This window comes from Sinocyclocheilus grahami, unplaced genomic scaffold (assembly GCF_001515645.1).
Source record: "Sinocyclocheilus grahami isolate Dianchi unplaced genomic scaffold, SAMN03320097.WGS_v1.1 scaffold356.1, whole genome shotgun sequence".
Lineage (NCBI taxonomy): Eukaryota > Metazoa > Chordata > Actinopteri > Cypriniformes > Cyprinidae > Sinocyclocheilus > Sinocyclocheilus grahami.
The window spans coordinates 1,889,623-1,916,644 of NW_015505535.1; the positions used below are offsets into that span (position 1 = coordinate 1,889,623).

The 27,022-nt window shown below is 36.4% G+C and overlaps 2 protein-coding genes and 1 pseudogene across 2 annotated transcripts; 2 read left to right on the forward strand and 1 right to left on the reverse strand.

The window, feature by feature from the left end:
* Positions 1–257: 257 nt before the first annotated feature.
* On the reverse strand, positions 258–5,210 carry ccdc83 (coiled-coil domain containing 83). The gene is made up of 8 exons (XM_016229656.1): positions 5,158–5,210; positions 4,991–5,075; positions 4,754–4,922; positions 3,545–3,712; positions 3,071–3,162; positions 2,651–2,837; positions 974–1,122; positions 258–584 (listed from the first exon to the last, which is right to left on the reverse strand). Exons 1-8 carry the CDS (start codon positions 5,208–5,210, stop codon positions 327–329), a joined length of 1,161 nt encoding a protein of 386 aa, XP_016085142.1. The 3' UTR covers positions 258–326.
* Positions 5,211–6,831: 1,621 nt separating this feature from the next.
* LOC107548834 (uncharacterized) lies at positions 6,832–22,595 on the forward strand (annotated as a pseudogene).
* Positions 22,596–22,813: 218 nt separating this feature from the next.
* LOC107548886 (CREB/ATF bZIP transcription factor-like) lies at positions 22,814–26,859 on the forward strand. Its single transcript, XM_016229742.1, has 6 exons — positions 22,814–22,960; positions 23,030–23,076; positions 23,450–23,551; positions 24,980–25,667; positions 25,852–25,924; positions 26,417–26,859. The coding sequence occupies exons 3-5, from the start codon at positions 23,476–23,478 to the stop codon at positions 25,907–25,909; spliced, it is 822 nt and encodes a 273-aa protein (XP_016085228.1). The 5' UTR covers positions 22,814–22,960; positions 23,030–23,076; positions 23,450–23,475; the 3' UTR covers positions 25,910–25,924; positions 26,417–26,859.
* The last annotated feature ends 163 nt before the right edge of the window (positions 26,860–27,022 follow it).

Below are 27,022 nucleotides of genomic sequence, written 5' to 3' on the forward strand. Positions count from 1 at the left end.
TGCGTCATCCCTGCAGATTATATTTTGTTTATATGACAAAAAAAAATGAAGCAGAATTTGGGTGATTTTCAAATAAAGTGCAGCTTCCACAGAACTAAGTGTGTGTTTGTTTGTTATTTTTGTGTTGTGTTTGTGTGTATAATATTTATATCACATACATACAAAAGTATTACTTATAAATTATTTATTGCTTTATATATTTTTTGGAGTGCATAAATTGTTTGCCGTTCCTGTTTTAATTATTATCCAACAGCTGCTGAATTTCACAGGTGTCATTTACAGAATTATGCATTCAGTATAATTTATTATTATTTTGAGTGTATATATTATTCGCCATTTGTATCCAACTGCTGAATTTCACAGGTGTCGTTTACAGATTCATCAGCTTCTCCAGACTGTGAACTTGACTGTTTAAACTTTCTATGGATGATCTCTGTTGTAACCGGCCACCTTTCGGTTTGTAGCAGGTCAAAGGTCATCTCCTCGCCCATATCCGCTGGGTCATTTGGTTGTGGGTGCAGGGGGTATGCTTTACCTATCACCCACAGCAGCTTCTGCTCCAGTGAGCCCAGATGCGTCGGCCCCTTTACACAAACACAGCACATTAAAACGGCTTCTAGTTTGGCTTCACTAACAAGGGTAGTGACTGTTCCCCATCCCTGCTTGTTTCATCTATATTCTAGCCCATGATGCCTGGAAAAGGCAGTGGGAAAATCACAGACGCTCTTTTTCCACAGACCTTATCTTGCTTATGTGCCACTGAGAGCCTTTTCAAGATTTGCTGCCTTTGGCAGAGATCCTTTCTGGGTATTTTGCCTGATAATATCTCAAACATAAGCACAGAGGGCTCTTCTGAGGTGGCGTGTCATTAGTCATGAATTCGTTGCTAATCAAAAATTAATGATTGTTTATTGATGCCATCTTCACCCGTAATGTGACTAGGTGGGGCGAACACAGCTAGTATTGTCCTTACCGTGAAATCAGTCTGACCGCTGAACATTTCGCTATAGTCAGGTGGGGTGGAAGTTGTTGTGCTACCAGAGGCGGTCACATTGCTTTTCTGTTGAGCCCCTTCGACTTCTGTTAATGGCTGGAGGGGATACCGGGGTCTGTCAAGCAGATCTGGAAAGGAATAAGCATTATGGGTGATTAATGTCAGCTATTTGATGGCCAACGTCAGTGTAGTATGTGTAGCTGCTGCACTCAGAGGCCATTAAGTTTAAACTGCTGAGGACATGAAGTTTTGAGCGGTAATGAAAACACAGCTGCCCTGTAATGTATAATGACAAGACTACCTCTACTTTGAGAGCCATTAGTGAGGGCTGAACAGTGCCAGTGGCAGCATTCAAAGTCGCCCATCCTCCGTATAACCTGCTACTGGGCTGTGGTGTGTGTGTGAGACCCTGGACCACAAAACCATTCATAAGGTTCAATTTTTCGAAATTGAGATTTATACATCATCTGAAAGCTGAATAAATAAGTTTTCCCATTGAAGATACAGCTATTTGAAAATATGGAATCTGTGCAATAAAAAATTAAAATATTGAGAAAATCGCCTTTAAAGTTGTCCAAATGAAGTTCTTAGCAATGCATATTACTAATCAATAAATTAAGTTTTAATATATTTACAGTAGGAAATGTACAAAATATCTTCAATGATCTTTACTTAATATCCTAATGATTTTTGGCATAAAAGAAAAATCTATAATTTTGACCCATACAATATATTTTTGGCTATTGCTACAAATATACCCCAGCGACTTGAGACTGGTTTTGTGATATATAGTTTCATGATTAGCTGAAAGTTTTGTACTTAGGATCATTATTAAAGTCTTACTTTGTTCATTGTTTGCTGGCAAAGAAGAGTGGTAATCAATCGGAGCTTGTCAGTTTGTAGTCTTAAAACTCAGAAAATTAGCATTGTATCATTTAGGCCTGGTTTCACAGACAGGGCTTGGACTAAGCCAGGATTAGGCCATAGTTCAATTAGGACATTTAAGTAATTTTTATAAACATGCCTTAAAAAAAACATCACTGGTGTGCATCTTAGGACAAAACAACGGCACTGACGTATTATAAGATCAATCAGTGCACGTTTCTTTCAGTTGAAACTGCCCAGACTTACATTTTAGTCTGGAACTAGGCTTAAGTCTTGTCTGTCTGTGAAACCGTGGGTTAGAGTATTTCCTATGGGCTTTCAGAAAAAAAATCCTATGGTCTTTTAGCTTTTTGTTTTGCAGATAAAATCCAGTCATTTTCGGGAGAATCTGTGTAATTGGGAGTTTTGTGTGAGTCATGTAATTCTGACAGAATGTGACGAGATAAATGTTTTGCGTTTTCAACATATTAGGCTTACAAATAAGACTGAATGTGAACATATATTTTGCTAATTCAAAATGATTACAATCCAAATGGAAGAAATAACAGACCTAGAATTTCCTTCACTCTTGAACTTAAGGGTTCAGCACTAGGAAGCAACCATCATTGAGGGATTTCTCCTGGTATTTTAGTGTTTCAGTATGTCTACTGTTATGGTGCCATCTATTGGTTATAAAATGTCAATGCAAAATAATTATAAAGCACCATGTGTTCAGTAAAGTCTGTTTATTCTTAGACTGATCACTGCTATTATTAGGCATGTTTGGATTACCTGATGTTTCCTCAGGGCTTATTTTCATTATGTTCCTGTCCATATTGTGGGTATCATGGGACCCAAGGCTAGCAGATTGCGCAAGAAACTCATTGCCTGGGCTGAGGGAAACAAGATCCAAGATCTCCTCTTCTAACTTATGGACGGTGGATTCCAACACTGCGACCTTCTCGTTATATAGGGGAACCTGATATGGACGATTAGCGGCATTGTGTAATCTTTGCATGTACAATAAGATGCATGTAAAATAGAACCTAAAATGTGACCACACCTGTTTTTTCAGCCAATGCATTTCTTTGATCTCTAGTTTACTCATGTTATCAAGGTTTTCATTTGCTCTCTGAAACATAAAGATGGTTTCAGTACCTCAGAACAGACGTATTATTCACAATTCAGACAACAATAAGGTGTTCATAGTACCTCAAAGGCGAGCTGAATTCCATCCTTTAAACTCTGTGCTACTTTTTGCTCAGTTTCATTGATAGCCGCAACCAGAGATCTCTGAAAATAATCTGATTTTTTTTATATTAAAATGTTATTCGTTTTAAAAAGAACATTTATTTTTATTTAGTAGTACTGTCCTGAATAAGCTGTTTCACATAGCAGATGTTTACCTATAGTCCATAAGACAAAATATTAACTGAAATTTTTATGAAGTCATCCTTTTGGTTTTATATATATATATATTTGTCCTGTGGGCTGTATGTAAACATCCATTATGTTAAAAAGCATATTTAGGGTAGTGATTAATAAAAAAAGAAAAAAAATTTACATTATTATTATTAGCTTTCTGCAAGATTACTGTAAACTTATGACCACAACTGTATAGTATTTTATATTTAAACCTAATGAATATTTGTGTTCCGAGTGAAGTAGAAGATTGAGAAAACACACCTGATATCTCCTGAAAAGTCCTTTGTGTTAAGGCAATATCTTTTTCCAGTTTCTGAATCTTTTGCTGGTCTTTAATGCTGCCTTCATTCTTATACTGAAGCCATACCTGCTGTTCCTCCTGCAGTTCCTTCACTTGCACCTGCAGCCTTGCAAGCTTACAGCGCAGTTCTGTATAAACCACACAAACAATTTATAAAGGTGTTCACTAAGATACAGCAATGTACTTTTATGATTTATGTATCATACATAACCATAAAACTAGTACATATTGCACATGTTCTGGGCTATATTACATTTTTTTCTGTAGCTGTAGCTTTGTATGGTTGATTCCCTGGAAAGTCTGCGGCTTAAAAACTCGTGAATGAATCATTCAGATTGGTTTTATGAACTGAACCATACATTTTTTTTTTAGAAGATCTGACTCTTGATCTGATTCTCATGAACACACCAACACAAAGCTATCATGCATGGCTTTAGATGACATTAGGAATATAGCTCACAAGTCATATTTAATTGTGTAATGTTCTTTTATGGTATCTTGCATCTTTTTTGAAGCTTGAAAAGTGGGAACATTGTAAAAAGCCATTTAATCACCCTGGTGTTCTAGTGCCATATACACTTTCTTTTTCGGACCATAAAAAAACAACTCGTGCTCTTTCATATACTGGTAGTGGAAAGTGAACTCCCTCCTTCTTTAAAAAAAAAAAAAAAAAAAAAAGCACAAAAGTATCACTGAATGTTCACCGAGTTTTCTGGGTGTATACAAGAAGCGAAATTTAATGTAATATTTAACATAAAAATAAAATCCTGGTCTTCTGTACAGGACTGCATGTTCATGAGGCAATTAGCACTGCCATTCACTCAGACTTGTCAGTATTAAGTTAAACAGTGATTTTAAAATGTATCTTCTTGCTTCTACACAGTATGTTTTATTAATAAGGTGGTCTTTAATATTTGGTATATTAATATTTAAAATTTGGTCTTTAATATCGTTGTCGGAGTACACGAATCCACTCCTGAAATATGGCTTTAGAATATGCTGAATATAGCGTATAGGTCATATGGAATTGTTTTATATTAATTTATGGTATTTTTGCATCATTTTTCAAACTTGAAAGATTCGGTTAGAACATGAGGGTGAGAAAATGACAACAGAGTCATTTTTGAGCAAACTATTTCCTCAAAACATTGTTATTGCCACTCGAGTACCTTCTAGCTCGTTCTCTTGCTTGTGTTTTAGCTCCAGATTCTCCCGGGCCGTGCCCTCCACCTGCTCTTCATCTTCTCGCTGCCTTTGCTCCAGGTTCCTCTCCTGCTCCTTCATCTTTTTCTGCAGTTCACGCACATGGCCTCTATGCTCTTCTCTCAGCTGCTCCTGCTGCAGACACGTGGTTGAGTTTAGTCTTCTTCAGTCATCATCTTCACAAACATAATGTTGACACTTACCAGCTTTATCAGTTTTTTCTTCTTATCTTCTAGTTGGCATATTTCTTCCTCAAAAGCTTGAATCTCTTCCCTTTTAACCTGAATTCTATTAGAAATAAAGATATTAGACTCACAGGAAAAGGCAAAGCAGTGAGGAATGGATGGACAATGTTAAGAACCGTACTAACTGGAACTGTATGAAGGTCTCTGACAGAGATGTTGTATCTAATGTCTTGCTCATTTTCTTATGCCAGGAAATGATCATATTTAATATGAAAAACAAACAAAAACAACAGCATTTATTCAACTTTCAAAGAGACTGTGTTAAGATAACAATCTGTGGGGGTGAGAAAGCAAACAATATTAGCCTACCTGTGAGCTGCGTTTCCTTTTTTTATTCTACGAATTTAGTTTTAATTTTCCGGATATGTTTACACGTTGTTAAGGAAACCAACTGCCGCTGTGAACTCGATCAGCAGAGGGCGACAATTCTAGGACATACGTTTATACATTTTATTCTGCATCTGAACGGTATGAAAAATTTCATATCCTCAGGAAAAAAAAAAAAAGCTTTGTGAATTTACAATTTTTTTCATGTCATTACATTGTTTAGAGCATAATAATAATAAAAATATATATTTTGTTCATATGTCCTCTGTAGAGGACACCAAAATAAAATGACATGAATAGACATAAAAAGTCAAAAACAATGGGATTTTTTTTTTTTAAATCACCAATCAATTTTAAGGTTTCAGGGTTTTTTTTTTTAAACCAAACTTTGTATAAAGATGATTCTCAACTGTTATAAAAGATATAACAGAATGCTTTGATATGCCATTTTGCTTATATGTGTGTAAAATTTCCATAAACTGGTTTCCCACACAATGTTATCTATACACTGTATCTAATTTGCATATTGCTGTTGGGACAGCATGGTGAAAAAAGAAGTGTAATAATGGGAGTCATATTTGGCCAGATTTTCATACTAATATCTAATATTTCATAAGAATATTGATATATCATTTATTTTGCTATTCAAATGTTTTGTCTCCCAAAATGTGTAATAAACATGCTTTTAGTCCTGGTATCCTCTACAGTGGACATGTATGAAATGATTTCATAACAGGAAGTCATATTTTGATTTGAAACCCCTTAACATTTTCCTTAGATATGCTGATTTGTGACAATTAAACAGATTTAAATGATAATTACAAAATATTATCATATTTCCATAAGGATGTACAATTTTATCACTAAATTAATGCCAGCCATCTTTAAAGACCAAGGAGAGGGTGAACCAGCCAAACATTTGGTATCTCTGGAAAAGCCCTAAATGTGCTCTTTACAGGACATCCAGACTTAAAACTGTGACATGTCTCAGAGAAATTCACTCAAATATAATGTCCACTACAGAGAAAAAACTCCATAGCTGGGTCTCAGGAGGATACATAAAAGCACATTTGGCAAAACTACACTACTACTCAGTAGTTTTTTTTTTACTACTGAGTTTGCTTTGTTTATTTGACATTAATAATAATAATACATCTGAATATAGCAAACACATTGTACATTCTGATGTATTATTATCATTAGGGTGTAACAGCTGAAAGTCAGGGAGGTCAGAACAAAATAAAACGACTCGCGTTCATTAAATAGTCTGAATCACAGGGAGTGGAGAGACAGAATGAAGGTTGTAGTGTAGTGACGTTATAGATTATGTTTAATTTGTATACATAGGTTGCGTATGCAAGGATGCACAAGATTTTCTGTGGTGCTATCGAGAGGACATTTAATGACATAATGATGTGTATGGCACGTGCGTGTGACAGAATTAAAAGTTTATGAGAGTGACAGACCACGCCTTTATGGGATTTGTGTCAAAACTTAGTGAACCTCCTGCCTAGACAGCATTTTGTGGCTATCGTTCGGAACTCCCCACGAGTTAATCAACAGCATTTTTAGCTCTTACTAGTTGTTCACATACAACCAGTGTGCACGCGACACACACACACACACGCCTCACTTTAAAGCTGGAGATTTAAATAATTTGTTTCATATCAGTAAGTGTCTGGCAAATGGATTATTACACTCCTCTGGTGTTTCAGATGTTACAGTAACAGTGTTGGAAAATAACGCGGTCTAGTAGCAGCCACGCGAGCAAGACTCAGGTAAACTTTTGCTTGTCAGTTGTTTTATTTTACTTTAATAGATACTGTTTTACTTTTTAAGGCTTTAGCTTCACTTAACAATGTCCCTGCTGTGAGTTGGAAGTTCTGCTGCATGCTCTGACAGGGATGGGTTCTGTTTCAACAGGCGCTCGTTTCATTCTGTTGTTTTCATGTCTGGAGTTTTGTGTTTTTATCTCTGGAGCCACTGCGATTTTATTTTTTATTTTTTTTCTCATTTCCTGCTTCCTTAAGCTGTTAATTCTTGTAAAGCTATTTAGAGAAAGAATGCGGAGTGTTTATTTACATCCAGATCAGACAGTGATTAGTTAAATGAGTGCTTCTACAAGGGTTCTGTGTGAAAGGCCATTTTATTCCACAGTAACATTACTAAAACCCATCTTAAAATACATAATTGAAGCATTGTCTTTAAGACCTTTAACTTAAATGCTTTACTGTGTCATTTTGAAATCTGATTTGTACTGAGAGAAATCATTTAGCAGTGTTTATTAGATTTTAAAAGTAGTAAATATTCAAAAATACCGTTACTAAAGAATCTAAAGAATTATACTGTTCTTCTTGGAACAAGAAGGAAAATGCTTGTCGGATATGTTTTGTGTGTGTGTTGAGTAAACCCATGTAGAGGCGTTTTTCATGGAAATGACTCAATCAAGAACATGACTTGGGAACAGATTTCCAAAATAGGAAAGTAACAACAAACTTCCGCTCTGGCTGGAATGTATCATAGCTTTATCTAGACACCCAGATATGCCCATGCAAGACGTGGGAACTGCTGTTCTTTTTTATGATACATAAAAATCAGATGTTACAATATGCAAAGGAATTAATAAATAGAATAAGTAAATGGAAAAAAATAATAATACATTTCACATTTTTTATTTATTAAAAAAAAGTATCTTTGGTAGAAGACACTTGTTTGTTTAAGCTCTTTGTAAACTATTTATAAGAGATTTTCAATACAGTTTAATCATAAAAGTCACCGGCACTGTGCAATGAGAAGGACTTTGCCTCTTATACAAAGCTCTTTTAGAAAATATTTAGTTAGATTTTTTTTTTCAGCATTTATTCTGTTTGTTATATTACCTTATCCAGACATGTGGAATTTACCCCCCCCCCCCCCCCCCCTTATCAAATGTTCCACTTGATAAGGTAGCATGTTCAAAGCTTTTTAGGCACACGATTTACATTATCTAGGATGAAAAAAAACTAAAACTTTCTCTTAGTCACTGAAAAACAAAATCAGATGCTTAAAACCCTGTAAAATGGTTTGTAACACAGTAAAACTCCACACCTATAATAAGTGAACCCAAACCAGGTGGCAACTCTTTGTTATGGTACATGCCTCAAAGGGATGTGGAATAGGCAAATGGTTAACATGTATTATTCATGTTTACTGTGTCTGGATGAGACTAGTTCTTCTCTATTTTGGTAATGGCATATCCCTTGAAAAGTTATGATTTACAGATCCCGCCTCAGGTGATCATCCCAACTATGTTGTCAGGACATGCTTTTCTCAGAACCAGCAGACACTTAAATGCTTTACTGTGTCATTTTGAAATCTGATTTGTACTGAGAGAAATCATTTAGCAGTGTTTATTAGATTTTAAAAGTAGTAAATATTCAAAAATACCGTTACTAAAGAATCTAAAGAATTATACTGTTCTTCTTGGAACAAGAAGGAAAATGCTTGTCGGATATGTTTTGTGTGTGTGTTGAGTAAACCCATGTAGAGGCGTTTTTCATGGAAATGACTCAATCAAGAACATGACTTGGGAACAGATTTCCAAAATAGGAAAGTAACAACAAACTTCCGCTCTGGCTGGAATGTATCATAGCTTTATCTAGACACCCAGATATGCCCATGCAAGACGTAGGAACTGCTGTTCTTTTTTATGATACATAAAAATCAGATGTTACAATATGCAAAGGAATTAATAAATAGAATAAGTAAATGGAAAAAAATAATAATACATTTCACATTTTTTTATTTATTAAAAAAAAGTATCTTTGGTAGAAGACACTTGTTTGTTTAAGCTCTTTGTAAACTATTTATAAGAGATTTTCAATACAGTTTAATCATAAAAGTCACCGGCACTGTGCAATGAGAAGGACTTTGCCTCTTATACAAAGCTCTTTTAGAAAATATTTAGTTAGATTTTTTTTTTCAGCATTTATTCTGTTTGTTATATTACCTTATCCAGACATGTGGAATTCTGCCAATGGTCATTCCATCCAAAAATATCATAATTCCAGTTCTTTAAATGGTTTAGACGTATTCCTATTTTTTCCATGGGTTTCTAAACTGTTTGATTTAGAAAAATTGTTTTGAAATTGATACCATTTGTGTGCTGCCACCTAATTTGAGTTAAGTGTAATTTGGTTTAGGAATAAAAGAGTCTTTGACGGTGCTCTTTGCTGTGAGAAGCAGCCAGTACCCATATCCTCTGATAGTCATCTGACAATGCCATGTCGCATGTCCAGTGTTGAGCACATACTGTATGGACCGGAGCTGATATAGAGAAACAATGTCATTTCAGATGTTTAGGGAAGCATAGATGATGCTCGAAGTAGACGTCTTGAAAGCCCGGCTCACAGATTCATTAGGAACAATTAGGATCATGTGATGTCTTAATGGTTTAGAAGAATTCACAGGGAAGACATAGTTCTTTGTGAGCCAAGCTCATACTGTGTTTGTTGAAACTCTTTCTGTCTGTCTGGTGCAGGTGCTCCTCTGATGTTCTCCATGATGTGATGCAGTGACTTATCAAACATCAGCCTTCAAGTTACCCTCAGTGATGCTCTTGACACTTTCAGTGAACCAATCAGAGACGATCTGAGACTCATCTGTTATCATCACCTACCCTGAAGCCATTCATCATGATCGACCTGAGTTATCTGACGGAGGAAGAGCAAGAGATGATCTTGGCAGTGCTGAAGAGAGATGCAGAGCTTAAGAAGATGGAAGAACAGAGGGTCAAGTGAGTTTGGTGGAAAGGTTCCTTGGTGGATGAAGAAAATAAATTAATTTGCTCTAATCATGTATAACCAGGCATAACTAGTTATTAAAGCAATAGTCCATTTATGGGCCATTCACAAAGAATGCATTTTTGCATTCCATATTTCCACTTTTCCATTGTTTTTGTATGTAAACAGATGGACATCTTTTACCACTGGAGAACATCCACGAATGTATGGGCAATAAAAACAGAGACAATGTTCTAAACATCTTCTTTTATGTTCCACGGAATGACATACAGGCTTGGAACAACATGAGGATGACATTTAGTCATTTAGCAGACGCTTTGATGAGATGAGAAAATGAGAACAGAATTTTCATTCTGAACTATCCCTTGAAACTAATGCCCCTGGCTATTGATTTTTAATGTCTTAAATAATTCTACATCTTCATTTGCCTTCTCCTTTTTGTATTTGTTTACTGAATAGATTGAATTAACCCCAAAATGGTTCACAGGTCTGTTCCAATAGGATAATACATAGTAATAAAATAATAGTAATAAAAATGAAAAAAAACCCTGCAAACAAGAAAAATTGACCCACCATATTATTGTGCATAGTTAAGATAGCAAACTACAAAAGCTTATAAAATCAAAAGCCATTTATTCCATCAAACTGTTTACTATTTTGCCATTAAGTCGTGGCCTAATGGTTAGAGAGTCTGATTTGTAACCCAAAGGTTGCGGGTTCGAGTCTCGTACCGGCAGGGATTGTAGCGAATGTATTGTAGTGAAACTCTCACACCTACACCTTGAGCAAGGCACCGAACCCCCAGCTGCTCCCCGGGCGCCGCAGCATAAATGGCTGCCCACTGCTCCGGGTGTATGTTCACGTTGTGTGTGTTCACTGCTGTGTGTGTGCACTTAGGATGGGATAAATGCAGAGCACTAATTCCGAGTATGGGTCACCATACTTGGCCACATGTCACGTCACTTTAATTGATGCAGATTCAAACATAAAGGTTGTTTGACATACCGTCGTCAAATGTATAAAATAAAATTTGTCCCAGGCTACACCCCAAAACAAAACCAGTTTCACTTCTCACAGTTAAACAGTCCAGAGTAACAGTTTAGACAATGTCTGGGATTTGTCAGTTTGGATGTCACTGCTAAAGCTCAGAGTGTAATGCTGGGACATCAGGATGTTTTTGTTCTATGACCATTTATACATGTATGTATGTATGTGTATATATATATATATATATACAGTATGTATGTATGTGTGTATTTATTTATAAATTTGATGTCCTTTCAGGCAGCTTCGTAAGACTGAGCAAGACAGAAGCAGGCTGAAGTACTTGACTGGGGAGTGGTTTTATGAGACAAAGAATCACAGACACAGAAACAGGATCCATGGCTCCGACATCATAAGAGCGTCCATGAGACAGAAGAAACCCGTAACGATATGTGAGTGTTGCCAGCGGACAGAATCAGATAGAGAATGGGATCTGTTGATGTCTCTCCTTATTTCCATTGCATGTACCCCGTCCCAGATTAGCACCTGAACTCAGTTTTTACATAATTATTTTTTTGCTATATATATATATGTATTTTTAGCTTTAATGAAAAATTACCCATAAATCAAAGCATTTATTAAATCATGTATGTCATGTAGTTCTATTAGATGATTTTAGATGTGGTGTTGTGTCTGTTTATGCATGTTTGAGCATTACAAAGGTCTCTTATTGTAGTGGAACTTTCTCAAAGATGGTCTGAGAAACCCAGTTGTGTTTATGGTGAGAAGAAAGATGTGTACATCCCTCCAGAGCTTTTAGGCCTTATTGAGGATCCATCCACAGAATCACACAATGAGAGGTGAGCTTTTGGTGTTAAAGGGTTAGATCACCCAAAAAGGAAAATTAGGCTGTGTTTTACTCAACCCTGAGGCATCCTAGGTGTATATGACTTTCTTCTTTCAGACGAATCCAGTCGGAGTTATATTAAAAATTGTCCTGGCTATTCCAAGCTCTATCATTGCAGTTAGTGGGTGTTGCAGTGCTTCAGTCCAAAAGAAGTGAAATAAATAGAATAATATTGACCCACCATATTATTGAGCATAGTTAAGATAGCAAACTACAAAACTTTTTATTGTTTGCAGTTTTAAAAAAAATTTTTATTACTATTATTTTATTACTATGTATTATTCTATTGGAACAGACCTGTGAACCATTTTGGGCTTAATTCAATCTATTCAGTAAACAAATACAAAAAGGAGAAAGCAAAAATCAATAGCCAGGGGAATTAGTTTCAAGGGATAGTTCAGAATGAAAATTCTGTTCTCGTTTTCTCATCTCATCAAAGCGTCTGCTAAATGACTAAATGTCATCCTCATGTTGTTCCAAGCCTGTATGACATTCCGTGGAACATAAAAGAAGATTATTACGTTTTAAATATGGTTATTTTTCTTACAAAAACGCATCGATTCGCTACAGGAGGCCTTTGTTCACCCCCTGGAGCCGTGTGAGACACTTTTTTTTATGGATGAGCATTTTTATTTCACTTCTTTTGGACTGAAGCACTGCAACACCCGCAGACTGCAATGATAGAGCTTGGAATAGCCAGTACCATTTTTAATATAGCTCCGACTGGATTCGTCTGAAAGAAGAAAGTCATATACACTTAGGATGCATCGGGGGTGAGTAAAACACAGCCTAATTTTCATTTTTGGGTGAACTAACCCTTTAAGTACATTTATGATTCAAACATAATGGTGCAGTACATGCTGGAATATTGTTGGTTTTTCTTGTTTTTGTCATACCTGTGATGTGAAATCTTATATAATGCTGTGTAATCACATTTATATGAATGTTTGTAATTTATGTAATTAAGTATGCTGGTCATTATGATACCAGGTACAACATTTTTAAATGTTGCATAATTATATGGTTGTGTTCATGCACCTATTTTTCATGCCATAGGCGAGATACAACCAAATCTTAACAAAACACTTTATAACAACTATTAGGTCTTTATATAAACTCATATCATGTTAGTGTGTGGAGTTTTGGGGTCACTAAGATTTCTAAGTGTCTCTAATGCTCACCCAGGGTGCATTCATTTTTTTTTTTATACAGTAAAAACAGTAATATTTTGAAATATTATTTCAGTTTAAAAATAACAGCTTTCTGTTTTAATATGTTTTAAGATTTAATTTATCATTGTGATAGCAAATCTGGAGTTTTAACAGCTATTATTATGTAGAATATTTTCATTGGGGAAAAAAAAAAAGAAATTCATGTAACATTTTCCATGTAAAGTAATTAGAAATCCCTTGAACACAAATTAATAATGTTAATAAAAGTAGCAATAAAAAAATCCTAAACTCAAAATTGCATTTCTGTTATCAGTACCAAGCACATGCCATTGTTATACTTGATTAAAGGAAATTATGGCGGCTCTGCCTTTTCAACACACCAACGCTGCATCCGCCCATTAGCCTGGCTGGACGGATCATGCTGTCATCAACAGCCTTAATTTTGTGGACACTAGCTTTTAAAGCTCTCATATCACAGCTCATGTAAAAAAACATGAAAAGAAACATAATCTGTCTACCAGTTTATGCATACTTGTTTATGAAATGTTTGTGAATTTGGCAGAGATTCAGGACTGAACCTGTACTCTAGGTCTAACATAATCTGTAGGGCAAACTTTTCCCATGTTTTCCCAGACAATGGTGAGGGAATCTGTTGCCAGTAAGCTGCTTCAAGGGTCAGATTTCACGTGCTGCTGTTTTTCCCTCTGTCTGACACCATGTAATAACATTATACTGTCACATTGCAGCATGGAAACTTAATGCTTGCTGAATCTTGTGACTTTCCAGGGGCTTCAGGACCAGCACCATAGAGATGTATTGATGATTGAATATAGAAATATAGAAACTGTTAACAATGCACAAAGCTTTCAGTGGCCTATTGGGTTTTATCATGTTGGTGAATCTTGCATTTAATTCATCAGAATTTTTTATATATGAATCTATATGACCAAATCACCTCCATACAGGGTGGATGATGAGTTGCCGGAAGCCCAGCGGGAAAGGCAGAGACCTCAAATCAAGGTACACTACACTAAATCCAGTTACTAAGATCATTTTGCTGAATTTTCAGTTTTCTTTATTATGCATTTTTATGATTCCATGAAATTTATTATGTAGCCAAGGCAGAATCCATTCAATAGTGTGCGATCGCAGAGAGATGATGCCAGACTTATCAATGGAGTGAAAGAGGCTGATCAGACACCTGCTGAGGGTGAGAATTATCTTCTAGATTTATCCTCAAATTGATTTTTATACACCCTGTAGAGTATATCTATAAAAAATGGTTCAGTTAAATGTTAACTGAAAAAATGGTGACAAAGATTCAGGCATTACAGGACTTCACATTTTAATGCCGTATGTTTAAAAAGTTTTTAACTTCATATTTCATTTACTGATAAAATGTAATCTTGAACTACCAAAATCTGTTTAGCAGATTTTACAAATTATATGGTGATTCTACTATTTACTATGAATTTTTTTTAATAGTATTTCATAGTGATATTATGTTGCTTATCTAATAAAAAATCACTGTATATGTAATTCACAACTGATCATTTTATTGTGGCATTATGTATATACTATTATAAGTATTTATTTATATTTTGAATTAGCTTTTATTTTTATATTTTCAGTTTTTATTTAAATTTGTCATTTGTATGTGCTTTTGTCAGTTTATATATATATATATATATATATATATATATATATATATATATATATAGTTTCTATTTATTTTTATTTCAGTTTTAGTAATTTTAGTATTTAAACTTATTTTATTTCAGTAAATTGCCACGGCAAGACTTTGTTTTTTTTAAGTAAAAATGTTTTCATCTAATGATTACATTTTATTTAGTTTTAGCTTTATTTTAATTGCTGATTAGTAAATAATAATTTTCATTAGTTTTAATTTTAGTTAACAATAACAGCACTGATTTACAGTTTTTAATGTAGCGGTTTCTGTTAGAACTACAGCTGTATACCAGCTCTCCGCTTTTGACAGATGATCTCTATGATCTAACACGTGATTACCACAGATTTAACATCTGTGTGATTATTTTGATACTGTTCAGTCCAGTAATAGATGAGGTAACAGATGTGTTGTGGTTTTATTGGAGTTTATGTTCTGAAGAGCAAAGGGTCAGAACATATTTCTTGCAAGAACAGTAAGTTTGTTTGACTGATCCCCATTGCGTGTTTGGGGCTGTTTACCTCTTCTGGGCTATGGTGTTGGCTTGACATGATCTGTGCTCTGTGCGTGCATATCTGTTAAACCTTATTTAGTCACTGTAGTTTGTATAATGCAATGCTACATTTGTATTATATGTTGGCAACAAAACTTGTTGGTCCCTGGTTTTTGATTATGATTGTATCAAATTCTTCTTTGAGGTCATACGGGAGTGTAAACACTCAATAATCATTTGCACAAGTACAACAATAGAGTAGTTTTGTATATTTCCAGGATTCAACTATACTCTGCTTGTATAATTAGTATAGAATAACCAAGTTGTAGTTTTATAATTGGCATTGAAATGTAATGTGTGGCATTTAGTGGTATTACAATACATTAAGATTATACTGAGAATGAAATATGTTGTTCTATAGTTGTTAAGCTGCCACGCATGACCAGTCTGTACCTCAGACATAGATGGTACATTTTTGATGGGCTTTTAATGTGTAGTAAGGCTAGTATTATTGTTATGAGTGCAAAAGTCAATATTAAAGTTGTGAATATTTGGAATAGGCCACAAATACATACACTGTAAAAGTACAAATGTGACTACTGACTGTGACTGCTGTGCTGAACTATGTAGGCCCGTACTTGATATGGTATCAATATATCTATTATCCCTGACTTGAAGACGTACCATTATATTCTTAGGTTGCTTGCAAGCTTTTATCCCATGCATCTCATTGCTATACCATTCAAATTTCATCAATTAACAGACACTGTACTGTTGTTACAAGAACAGAACTGTTAAATGAAATGCTAAATGAATTCATCATAAAACATGAATTCATGTTTTTGTGCATGTATGTGTCTTTGCTCCTTCTTTTACTGCTTCATTACCCAACTATTTGGTTATTTTTCAGAGACTTTCCTTCCAGCTGAGAACTACACACTCCATCACACTACTCCAAACACAGACAACACTGACACCCAGATAGTCACACAATGCAAATCTGTGCCAAAAAAAAGATTGCTGCTGTACTCCTGCAAGAACTCTTCCCTGGACACTGCCATCAGTGACAATGGCGTTAAACAGGTCATGACCCCTGCTCCCAGAGGCATCCTGAAGCACAACATCTCTAGCTGTAGCTCTACTGACTCCCTGCATCTCCAAATTTCTACCAATGACAGCAGCAGCAGTCAATCTTCAGCTACAGTCAGCCCTTTCAGTCCTGAAACTCCCAACAGCCCTCCTCTTTCCCCCTGCTCAGTGCACTCTGCGTCAGGGTGGTTAGATAGGAAACAGGTCCGCTTCTCCTCTGTCATTGGGCCTATAGAGAGAGTGCAAGGAGAGCACAGTGTGCTGGAAGAAGACTGGAGTCCTCTGTCGGAACAGGATAGAAGCAATATCACAGACAACGGTAACATGGTTGTATCCACGAGAAGTACACAAAAGGATAGTTCACCCAGGAAATGAAAATTACTTTACTTGCTGTCATGTTGTTCCAAACATGTATTCAAAGGCATTTTTCAAAATACCTTCTGTGTTCCACAAAACAAAAAGTAACAAGTTTGGAATGACATGTGGGTGAATAAATGATGATCTGTTTTGAGTTTAAATTTTCAATCTGGTTGAACTATCCCATTAACGCATGGAATTAGCATAGCGGTCTGAGAATTGTCAACTTCCTGTGGTTTACAAAGTTATACACAGCAGTCTGAAGTCCCCTAAAAATCACGAGCGTCCCAATGTGGTGAGCACTGAGCCTGTAGAAAGGTTGAGGGAAGGACAGGTAGATGGGTTGTCCAACCAGATAGTGAGGATTGCTTGTTCCAAAACCCTTTTGGTAAGACAACCTGAACCTTAACAATATAATCAAACCCAAGAAATGTGTTTAAGTGAGATAATCTGCCAAAAAATCTATCAACCTGTAATTCAACAGTTAACATGCTAACACATCAATACACCCTCATACTAACTGCATGTGCGTACATACCATATACATACAACACATGGCTTCTGGTGAATGCTCATGTGTATGTTGATTAATCCACAAATGGTGATTAGTAAATAAGCACTGCAAGAAATGACTACTGTCTGGGTGTTTACTGCAATTTTAAAGTGTTTTAAAGTTTTATCATCTGATCTCATTTAATGTAGTATTGTTTTTGGAAGTCATTATTCTCTCTCAAAGTATTATTCTCTGTCACTTGCATGCAAAAATTAAACTTTAAAACTTGTGATTGTCTTCACTGCAGGTCATCATGAGGTTTATGGTGAGCCTCAGCCCTCACAGGTGTCCAACTTCCACGGCTTTACTGAGGTAGCAGGTAAGGCCATTGGGTTAAGTGCAGAGGGCCAGACTGATAAGGTTACAGTGGAAGAGGGTCGTTCATTTTCTAAGGTACTTGAATGGTTTGGGAGAGGCTCTCGAGATGGAAAGCTGAAGGAGTCGCCAGTTAAGAAAGAGATGAATGAAGAGGAACCAAAAGTTCATGAAAGCCCAGAAGCCAAGTCAGAAGATTCAGTGCCTCCAGTTTTACAGCCAAAGACCAAGCCACCACCAAAGACACGTAAGGGTATTTTTTCATTGTTTTCGAGAGCAGAGAAAAAAGATAAGACTCCTGAAGTTCAAGCATCTGACCAAAAAGAGATAAGTCAAGATAAAACAGAAATTTCAGAATATAAAATATCTTGTACTTTGAGGTCTGAAGATGAAAATATACTTCCACAGACCTCTGTTCCTACAAATAGCAAGACTGCAGAAGTACTGCAGGAAAAAACAGACAAACCAATATGCGAAGATCCTCCTCAAAGAGAGACATTTGACCAAGGTGAAATATCACCAGGAAGACTGGCCAACCTGAAGTCATTCTGGGAAAGGGGGAACAAAGGACCTAAAATACTGAGCATCAAAAGAGAAGCCGAGGTAGAAGTAAGTGAGCCATCTCAGCTTAATAAGAATTATCACGATGCTGTGGAACGAAGGTTGTCAGATTCCAGCATCAGCCCATCCAAACCCAATCCCAATGATCCAAACCCAAATACAGTTGATGTAGAATCTACATCATGTGATATTTCTCCAATCTCACCTAGAAGAACATCCAATGGTGTTGATATATCAGCCATATCCTCACATGAAGATGAGAAACCTTCTAGTTCGGAGAACAATAGGGTCTCAGAAGTTTCAAGCAGTGATCTACAAACTCTCACAGTAAAAATGAATGCCAAATTGTCACCTAGTTCATTGCTAAAACACAAAGATAAATCTCTGGGCAATGAGCTACAAGAAGAGTCAATCTCTAGGGACATAACTGACTTAAAGAAGGAAATCTTCACCTTCAAAATGTCCTTAAGTCAACAGGAGGATAATGTTTCAATTAATGATCTCAATTCATTTTGGGAGAAAGAAAAAAGTGGCCTTAGAGTAATTGTAGGCTCACCAACGTGCATAGCTAATGTTAAAGATCCAGCGTCATGTCCAAAACATTCTTCAATGGAACTTTCTGAACCTCAGTTTGACATCAGGTCAACCAGCCAAAGTTCCCCAGGCAGAATGAGTTTCAAAGAGGCTGGACTGACACAAAAAGAGAAGATGGAACAGACCGAGGAAAACCAAAAAAGTCCAAGTACAGTGCCATTACAAGACCTTCAAGATATCAGAGGTAGGGTACCTTACATCACCCAGAATATTTCTCATTTCAAACAGTCCACTTCAGACGAACACTCAAAGCCAAGTCCACCATCATCTCCCCTCAAAAGTCTCCGTGCAAAAGGTCAACATGATGAGCCACAGTCCACTGACATTTACCACCCAAAAGACCAAGATCAAACCAGAACTCCCAGCCCATTACTGCAGTCTAAAGTACCTCGTAGAGATTCATATCCAAACAAAGAAACCAGGAAGGATCCCTTAGGTTCTCCCTTAAGAACCTTTGCGATTGATATCAATCCCACCAACTAGAGTCCATGCACTGTAAGGGTTAATCCAGGGCAAACCAGGTCTTGCATCTCTCCTGAACACCACAGAAAGACTTCAGATGGAGGCTGTGATGTAAGACCCATCATGCCCAAAGAACGAAAGTTGTCAGCGGACTCTCTGACCCGGTTTTATATTCCCCTGAGTTTACACCATTACCTGGGTGTACCTGTGCAGGCAGTCTTAGATGAAAGAAAACAGGTTACGGTGCAGGCAGGTGAAACTTTTGAACAGGTGAGCCAAGGCAGAATGAGCAATGAGAGCTCCCCTTCTTGACACTCCCTGCTTGAATCAGAGGAGATCACCTTTGACTCCTCTGGGAGCTCCACACCTGAAGCCTGGTCAATCTCACACGCCAGTTCATACTGTGAGCTCACCTCTCCATTTTGGTTCAGTCTAGTTTCAGTAGAAAAGAACTTGATTGGTTCTGTGATTCTTGTGGAAGCAGGGTTTATGTCATTAAAACAATTGCTCAGTGTGACCTGAGAAACATGTCCTACTTGATACTTTGCTCAAGTAAGTTGCTCAACTTTGTAGACATGATAAAATGACCTTCTTGTTCTACAGGTTTATAACTATTTAAGCCCTGCCTCTACGTGTTTCTATAATGATCTAATTCAGCAATCAGAACTTTTTTATTTGAAATCATGAAACTTTTTTTTTATTATTTGTAATTTTTAAAAGTTTTGGTAAGTTTCATTTTATAACATTGTGTTGGAAATATTGTTTATATGTGGAAGCAGGGTTTATGTCATTAAAACAATTGCTCAGTGTGACCTGAGAAACATGTCCTACTTGATACTTTGCTCAAGTAAGTTGCTCAACTTTGTAGACATGATAAAATGACCTTCTTGTTCTACAGGTTTATAACTATTTAAGCCCTGCCTCTACGTGTTTCTATAATGATCTAATTCAGCAATCAGAACTTTTTTATTTGAAATCATGAAACTTTTTTTTTTATTATTTGTAATTTTTAAAAGTTTTGGTAAGTTTCATTTTATAACATTGTGTTGGAAATATTGTTTACGGTTACAGTCAAATGAACACAAGTACCTCTGACACTGAAAAATCAGCTTACATTCATTAAAGTCTTTATTATATTGTTTTAATTTATTACATTTTATATTTCATAATTATTTTATTTTTTTAATGTTATATTTTAAATCTATAACTAATATTAAATTATTTGGCTGTATTGATTTTAATTAGCTATTATGTATTTTTTTTAATTATTTAAAATTACATACATTGTACATAATAATAATTACATATACATTTAAAATCCCCTGAAATCAGAAAGCTAATGGGTGGAAATACCGCATTAAATCAGTGTTTCAAATCAGATATTCAGTACTAATAGTTGTATATAATGGATCAGTAGACTTCTGTTTTTGTATGGTTTGCTGATTCTTTTTTGATATGGGCTGTGACAGGGGACAGTGAGGATGACAGCCCTGTCAACGCTGCCCTTGAACGAGCCAATGCCAGACCCATCTTTATTTCCAAGAGTTTAGAGGACCTGGCATCCACACCTTTACGTAAGTTTCCTTCATCTTTCCTGTCCTATGTTTTGTTGACTTTAAGACCTTATTTAAGGTAAAGTCAAAATGTTTTGGTCTTTGAGGATCATGGCTATTACAGAGACCTATCGCAGTTCTGTACGAGTGGCAGTCTCTTTCGCCCTCTGCTGGACGTTTGTTAATAACTCCCAATGTCTCTAGTGTAATTGAGAGATAGCATACCCAGGTTTCTCAAGCATTTTATGCTGTACTGCATTTCACAATGTTTTATAATATAATTAATCAATTTTTGTTTAAATCTTTGTCATCTGAACCAAGAAGAGAGTTGGAAGACTGACGCAAGGAGTGATGTTGGGCTGAGTATGGAAAATGGTAAATATTTGTTTTTTTAATAAATCAGTAATAAAGTAAATGCACGTCAATTTGTAAATACATTTCATAATTATTTTAAATTATTTTGATATCAGCCTCTGCTGTAGCTTATTAACTAATGTTCATAGAGTATTATACATTTCCATTATTACATTAAGAGCATCAAGGACATTACACCTCCTTTCATAATCGACCCTTGGTCTTCCATGTATATTTTACTTGAAATGGCTAAGGGAATGCATTAACTGACACATGAAAATTTGATGAGCACATGGATTAATGGCAACGATTAAAGTGGTTTGCATTCCGTACCACCCAAATCATGCATCTAATGGTGAGGTAGATGGAGTAACTAAATCAATTATCTATATAAATGTTTATGTCATTAGAACAATTGCTCAGTGTGACCTGAGAAACATGTCCTACTTGATACTTTGCTCAAGTAAGTTGCTCAACTTTGTAGACATGATAAAATGACCTTCTTGTTCTACAGGTTTATAACTATTTAAGCCCTGCCTCTACGTGTTTCTATAATGATCTAATTCAGCAATCAGAACTTTTTTATTTGAAATCATGAAACTTTTTTTTTTATTATTTGTAATTTTTAAAAGTTTTGGTAAGTTTCATTTTATAACATTGTGTTGGAAATATTGTTTACGGTTACAGTCAAATGAACACAAGTACCTCTGACACTGAAAAATCAGCTTACATTCATTAAAGTCTTTATTATATTGTTTTAATTTATTACATTTTATATTTCATAATTATTTTATTTTTTTAATGTTATATTTTAAATCTATAACTAATATTAAATTATTTGGCTGTATTGATTTTAATTAGCTATTATGCTATTTTTTTTAATTATTTAAAATTACATACATTGTACATAATAATAATTACATATACATTTAAAATCCCCTGAAATCAGAAAGCTAATGGGTGGAAATACCGCATTAAATCAGTGTTTCAAATCAGATATTCAGTACTAATAGTTGTATATAATGGATCAGTAGACTTCTGTTTTTGTATGGTTTGCTGATTCTTTTTTGATATGGGCTGTGACAGGGGACAGTGAGGATGACAGCCCTGTCAACGCTGCCCTTGAACGAGCCAATGCCAGACCCATCTTTATTTCCAAGAGTTTAGAGGACCTGGCATCCACACCTTTACGTAAGTTTCCTTCATCTTTCCTGTCCTATGTTTTGTTGACTTTAAGACCTTATTTAAGGTAAAGTCAAAATGTTTTGGTCTTTGAGGATCATGGCTATTACAGAGACCTATCGCAGTTCTGTACGAGTGGCAGTCTCTTTCGCCCTCTGCTGGATGTTTGTTAATAACTCCCAATGTCTCTAGTGTAATTGAGAGATAGCATACCCAGGTTTCTCAAGCATTTTATGCTGTACTGCTTTTCACAATGTTTTATAATATAATTAATCCATTTTTGTTTAAATCTTTGTCGTCTGAACCAAGAAACAGCAACCGACTCTGAAAAGAAAAAACACACCCAATCGTTGCTCCTCCTCTATGATAAGCGATGCTTATGTTAAGTATCGCGATACTTGTGGAGTCGCCATTTTAGTTCCCCTCAGTGTCGTCGTAAGCGTGTGGCTTGACTTTACAACGTCTGAGCTTAAATATATTTTCTATCCTGTTCAATTAGTTTTCTCGTATTTTTCTTCATTCAATCGACGCCAGAAGACATCAGCATTCGATTTAAGGTAAGTTGCTCCGGTTGTAAACAAAAATATGTGTAATTCTGTGCGTGAAGAAACGGCTTTGTCACGCAGATTCAAGGCGCGCTACAGCGGCCTACTAAACAAAACCACTGCGAAAGGTATGTTCTTTGTTGTATTCGATAGTTGTTAATACATCGATTATTATAGTAAAAGTAAGAGGATAGATTGACGTGCACGTTTTTTTAATTATTAAAGAAAACCCTATATCTCCGTTTTGTTAGGTGGTGTTTGCTAAGTACGGAAGAATGTGGATCGATTTCTCCCCATTTCCCCCCCCAATTTTTTGAGCTCGAACGTGCTAACTCCACAATTTACATCCTCACTTCTAGTCGAACATTTCTCAGTGGTTTGGCAGCTTTATATATCTGTATATATTGCTTTCTCCCATACAATAAAAATTAACTCGTTTGTGTGCAGATTGTTGCTGTTATTTATTTTTTGCTAATTTCCTAATGTTTTGTTTCTATGCAGTTTCCACAATATCCAGAAACACAGCCATGATCACCAGAAAAAGAGGAAGAAGCAGCCTAAACCCTGACATCACATGTACAAGTACCTCCCACGAGATTGATGGTGTTTCGAAAACCAGTAATACAAGTGAAACGGACATGCAAACTTCCCCAGAAAGCGACACCAATGATTGGGGCCTGGATGATCTGCTTGGCTCCGGGTTCAACTGGGAGCTGGACAACGAAGTGCTTGATGCTTTCGTCAACTTTGAATCACAGACAGCGACCAGCGATGAGACAGACCAAAGCACAGTACTTGACGTTGCCACATCCCGCAGTAGAGGTGCAGTCCAGATGTCAAAACTTCAAGACGTCTCCAGTCGGATCATCAACAAGAATGCCTTTGCTGCGAGGATGAACCGTTTAAAGAAGAAAGAATACGTCACTGGCCTGGAACAGAGAGTTGGTTCTTTGACCACAGAAAATCATGTTCTCAAGCAGGAAAACGGCAATCTCAACAAGAGAGTGGAAGAGTTGGAGAATGAAACTAGGTACTTGAGAGCCGTGCTGGCCAATGAGAGCATGCTGGCTCAGCTGTTGTCTAGATTGAGCGGTGTGAACGGCATGAAATTCTCTACCTCACTTTTCCAGGAATCCAACGAGAACGACCACGATTATGCCATGCCGAGGAAGAGGGTGAAGGTGGAAGACAAAGATACTGCAGGTGGCGTCTGCCTGCATGTGGACAAAGACCACGTCTCGGTGGAATTCTGCACCAAATGTGCAGAGAGTTCAAGCTTGTCGCATAAAATGTAGGGTCAAGTATTTTACATTTTCAACGTTTCCCGAGACTGAACATTTGCACAAGATGTAAATGAAGGGGACATGATGACAGTAGTTGTCAAATATAGTTAACTGTTTAAATGTGTGCAGAGCTTGAATGGCATGTTTGTTGAACTTGCTTTCAATACAAGTTACTGCTAAACTTGTTGACAGTTTTCTTCTAGGTGCTTGGTCTGCCATGCTGGATGACTGGGTCACAGAACATCCTTGACTGCTGAAATCCATGGTAAGGATCAAGAAGTAGAAGACCGCACAGAACTGGTTAACTCCTAAGATGAAGACAATGCTTTTTGCCAGTTCACGGCACAATATGAACTGTAAATAAACTATAATTTTTGTTTCATTTTCATTTGCTGTCTGTTTAAAGTATTGAAGATAAACTACAAAAATAAATTAAGCATTGTTTTTGAATTACGTACTTTGGATGTTTATTGGATTACACCGTTGTAGTATGTAATTTCAGTTAAAGTAGACTTTAAGGGAAGCAGTTAAGTGGACAAAAAAAAAAGTTAAAGAATTATGTAAATGGGTGATGTTTCACAAAGGGCTTCTGCTTAAATTAATCTTATGTATCCGTTTATTCAGTGTCGAGACATTGATGTTGATTTCAATGCAAGCTTGTATTTTGTTGAAACTAGATGAGCCCTTTCTGAAATATCGCTATTTTTCTAAAGAATGTTTTTCATGTAGAACCCTTATTTTTTTGATGGTGTTTCGAAAACCAGTAATACAAGTGAAACGGACATGCAAACTTCCCCAGAAAGCGACACCAATGATTGGGGCCTGGATGATCTGCTTGGCTCCGGGTTCAACTGGGAGCTGGACAACGAAGTGCTTGATGCTTTCGTCAACTTTGAATCACAGACAGCGACCAGCGATGAGACAGACCAAAGCACAGTACTTGACGTTGCCACATCCCGCAGTAGAGGTGCAGTCCAGATGTCAAAACTTCAAGACGTCTCCAGTCGGATCATCAACAAGAATGCCTTTGCTGCGAGGATGAACCGTTTAAAGAAGAAAGAATACGTCACTGGCCTGGAACAGAGAGTTGGTTCTTTGACCACAGAAAATCATGTTCTCAAGCAGGAAAACGGCAATCTCAACAAGAGAGTGGAAGAGTTGGAGAATGAAACTAGGTACTTGAAAGCCGTGTTGGCCAATGAGAGCATGCTGGCTCAGCTGTTGTCTAGATTGAGCGGTGTGAACGGCATGAAATTCTCTACCTCACTTTTCCAGGAATCCAACGAGAACGACCACGATTATGCCATGCCGAGGAAGAGGGTGAAGGTGGAAGACAAAGATACTGCAGGTGGCGTCTGCCTGCATGTGGACAAAGACCACGTCTCGGTGGAATTCTGCACCAAATGTGCAGAGAGTTCAAGCTTGTCGCATAAAATGTAGGGTCAAGTATTTTACATTTTCAACGTTTCCCGAGACTGAACATTTGCACAAGATGTAAATGAAGGGGACATGATGACAGTAGTTGTCAAATATAGTTAACTGTTTAAATGTGTGCAGAGCTTGAATGGCATGTTTGTTGAACTTGCTTTCAATACAAGTTACTGCTAAACTTGTTGACAGTTTTCTTCTAGGTGCTTGGTCTGCCATGCTGGATGACTGGGTCACAGAACATCCTTGACTGCTGAAATCCATGGTAAGGATCAAGAAGTAGAAGACCGCACAGAACTGGTTAACTCCTAAGATGAAGACAATGCTTTTTGCCAGTTCACGGCACAATATGAACTGTAAATAAACTATAATTTTTGTTTCATTTTCATTTGCTGTCTGTTTAAAGTATTGAAGATAAACTACAAAAATAAATTAAGCATTGTTTTTGAATTACGTACTTTGGATGTTTATTGGATTACACCGTTGTAGTATGTAATTTCAGTTAAAGTAGACTTTAAGGGAAGCAGTTAAGTGGACAAAAAAAAAAGTTAAAGAATTATGTAAATGGGTGATGTTTCACAAAGGGCTTCTGCTTAAATTAATCTGTTATGTATCTGTTTATTCAGTGTCGAGACATTGATGTTGATTTCAATGCAAGCTTGTATTTTGTTGAAACTAGATGAGCCCTTTCTGAAATATCGCTATTTTTCTAAAGAATGTTTTTCATGTAGAACCCTTATTTTTCTTTATGCTAAAGTGGATTTTGCTGTGGGGAAAGCAGAAGAATCGGGACCAGCAGCTTGCATCATGGCCTGGTAAATTTAAAAAAAGGTAGTACTTGAAACAGTGTAAGTTACAGTTTTACTGATTCTTTCTCACACCCCTAAAGACGTCAGATGCTGTCCCGCTCATTTATCATTTAAATGAGTGTTTAAACTCCTGTTTATAGTAATGTTTTATTACAAGACATTGAACATCTGTCTCATATCCATGTTTCATCTTGATTTGTAAAAGCACTTGGGCTTTATTTGACCGTTGTCAGGAGAATAAGTATGTTCTGAAACAGCATTTTTGAAAGGGTCATGGGTTTTGAATATGAACATCTATATGTGATATGTAATGGAAATCCAAAGACTGCAGGCACATGGCTGCAGCTGTTTTGAAATGAAATGTAATAAATGTTCATTTGAGGAATGCAAATTGTTTTGTGTCCTAACAAGATGTTAACTACACTCTCCTTCTCTTTTTACACAGCACTTTCTTCGCAACAGGCTCTACAAAAGCCTTTTCTTATCACTCTACAGGGTGGATAAAGAGTGGTGGTGGTTTCTCCCTATTATATACAAGTGTATACTGCAAAATT

What these genes read in the sequence shown, in the direction of transcription:
- ccdc83 (XM_016229656.1), bottom strand. Translation starts at nt 5,210, where the DNA reads ATGAGCAAGACATTAGATACAACATCTCTGTCAGAGACCTTCATACAG. An exon ending in GCAAGAGAACGAGCTAGAAG is followed by an intron (nt 3,713 to 4,753) that starts GTACTCGAGTGG and finishes TGGTTTATACAG; the next exon opens with AACTGCGCTGTAAGCTTGCA. An exon ending in GAATTCAGCTCGCCTTTGAG is followed by an intron (nt 2,838 to 3,070) that starts GTACTATGAACA and finishes CGTCCATATCAG; the next exon opens with GTTCCCCTATATAACGAGAA.
- LOC107548886 (XM_016229742.1), top strand. Translation starts at nt 23,476, where the DNA reads ATGATCACCAGAAAAAGAGGAAGAAGCAGCCTAAACCCTGACATCACA. An exon ending in TACCTCCCACGAGATTGATG is followed by an intron (nt 23,552 to 24,979) that starts GTGTTTCGAAAA and finishes ATTTTTTTGATG; the next exon opens with GTGTTTCGAAAACCAGTAAT. An exon ending in TCAAGCTTGTCGCATAAAAT is followed by an intron (nt 25,668 to 25,851) that starts GTAGGGTCAAGT and finishes ACTTGTTGACAG; the next exon opens with TTTTCTTCTAGGTGCTTGGT.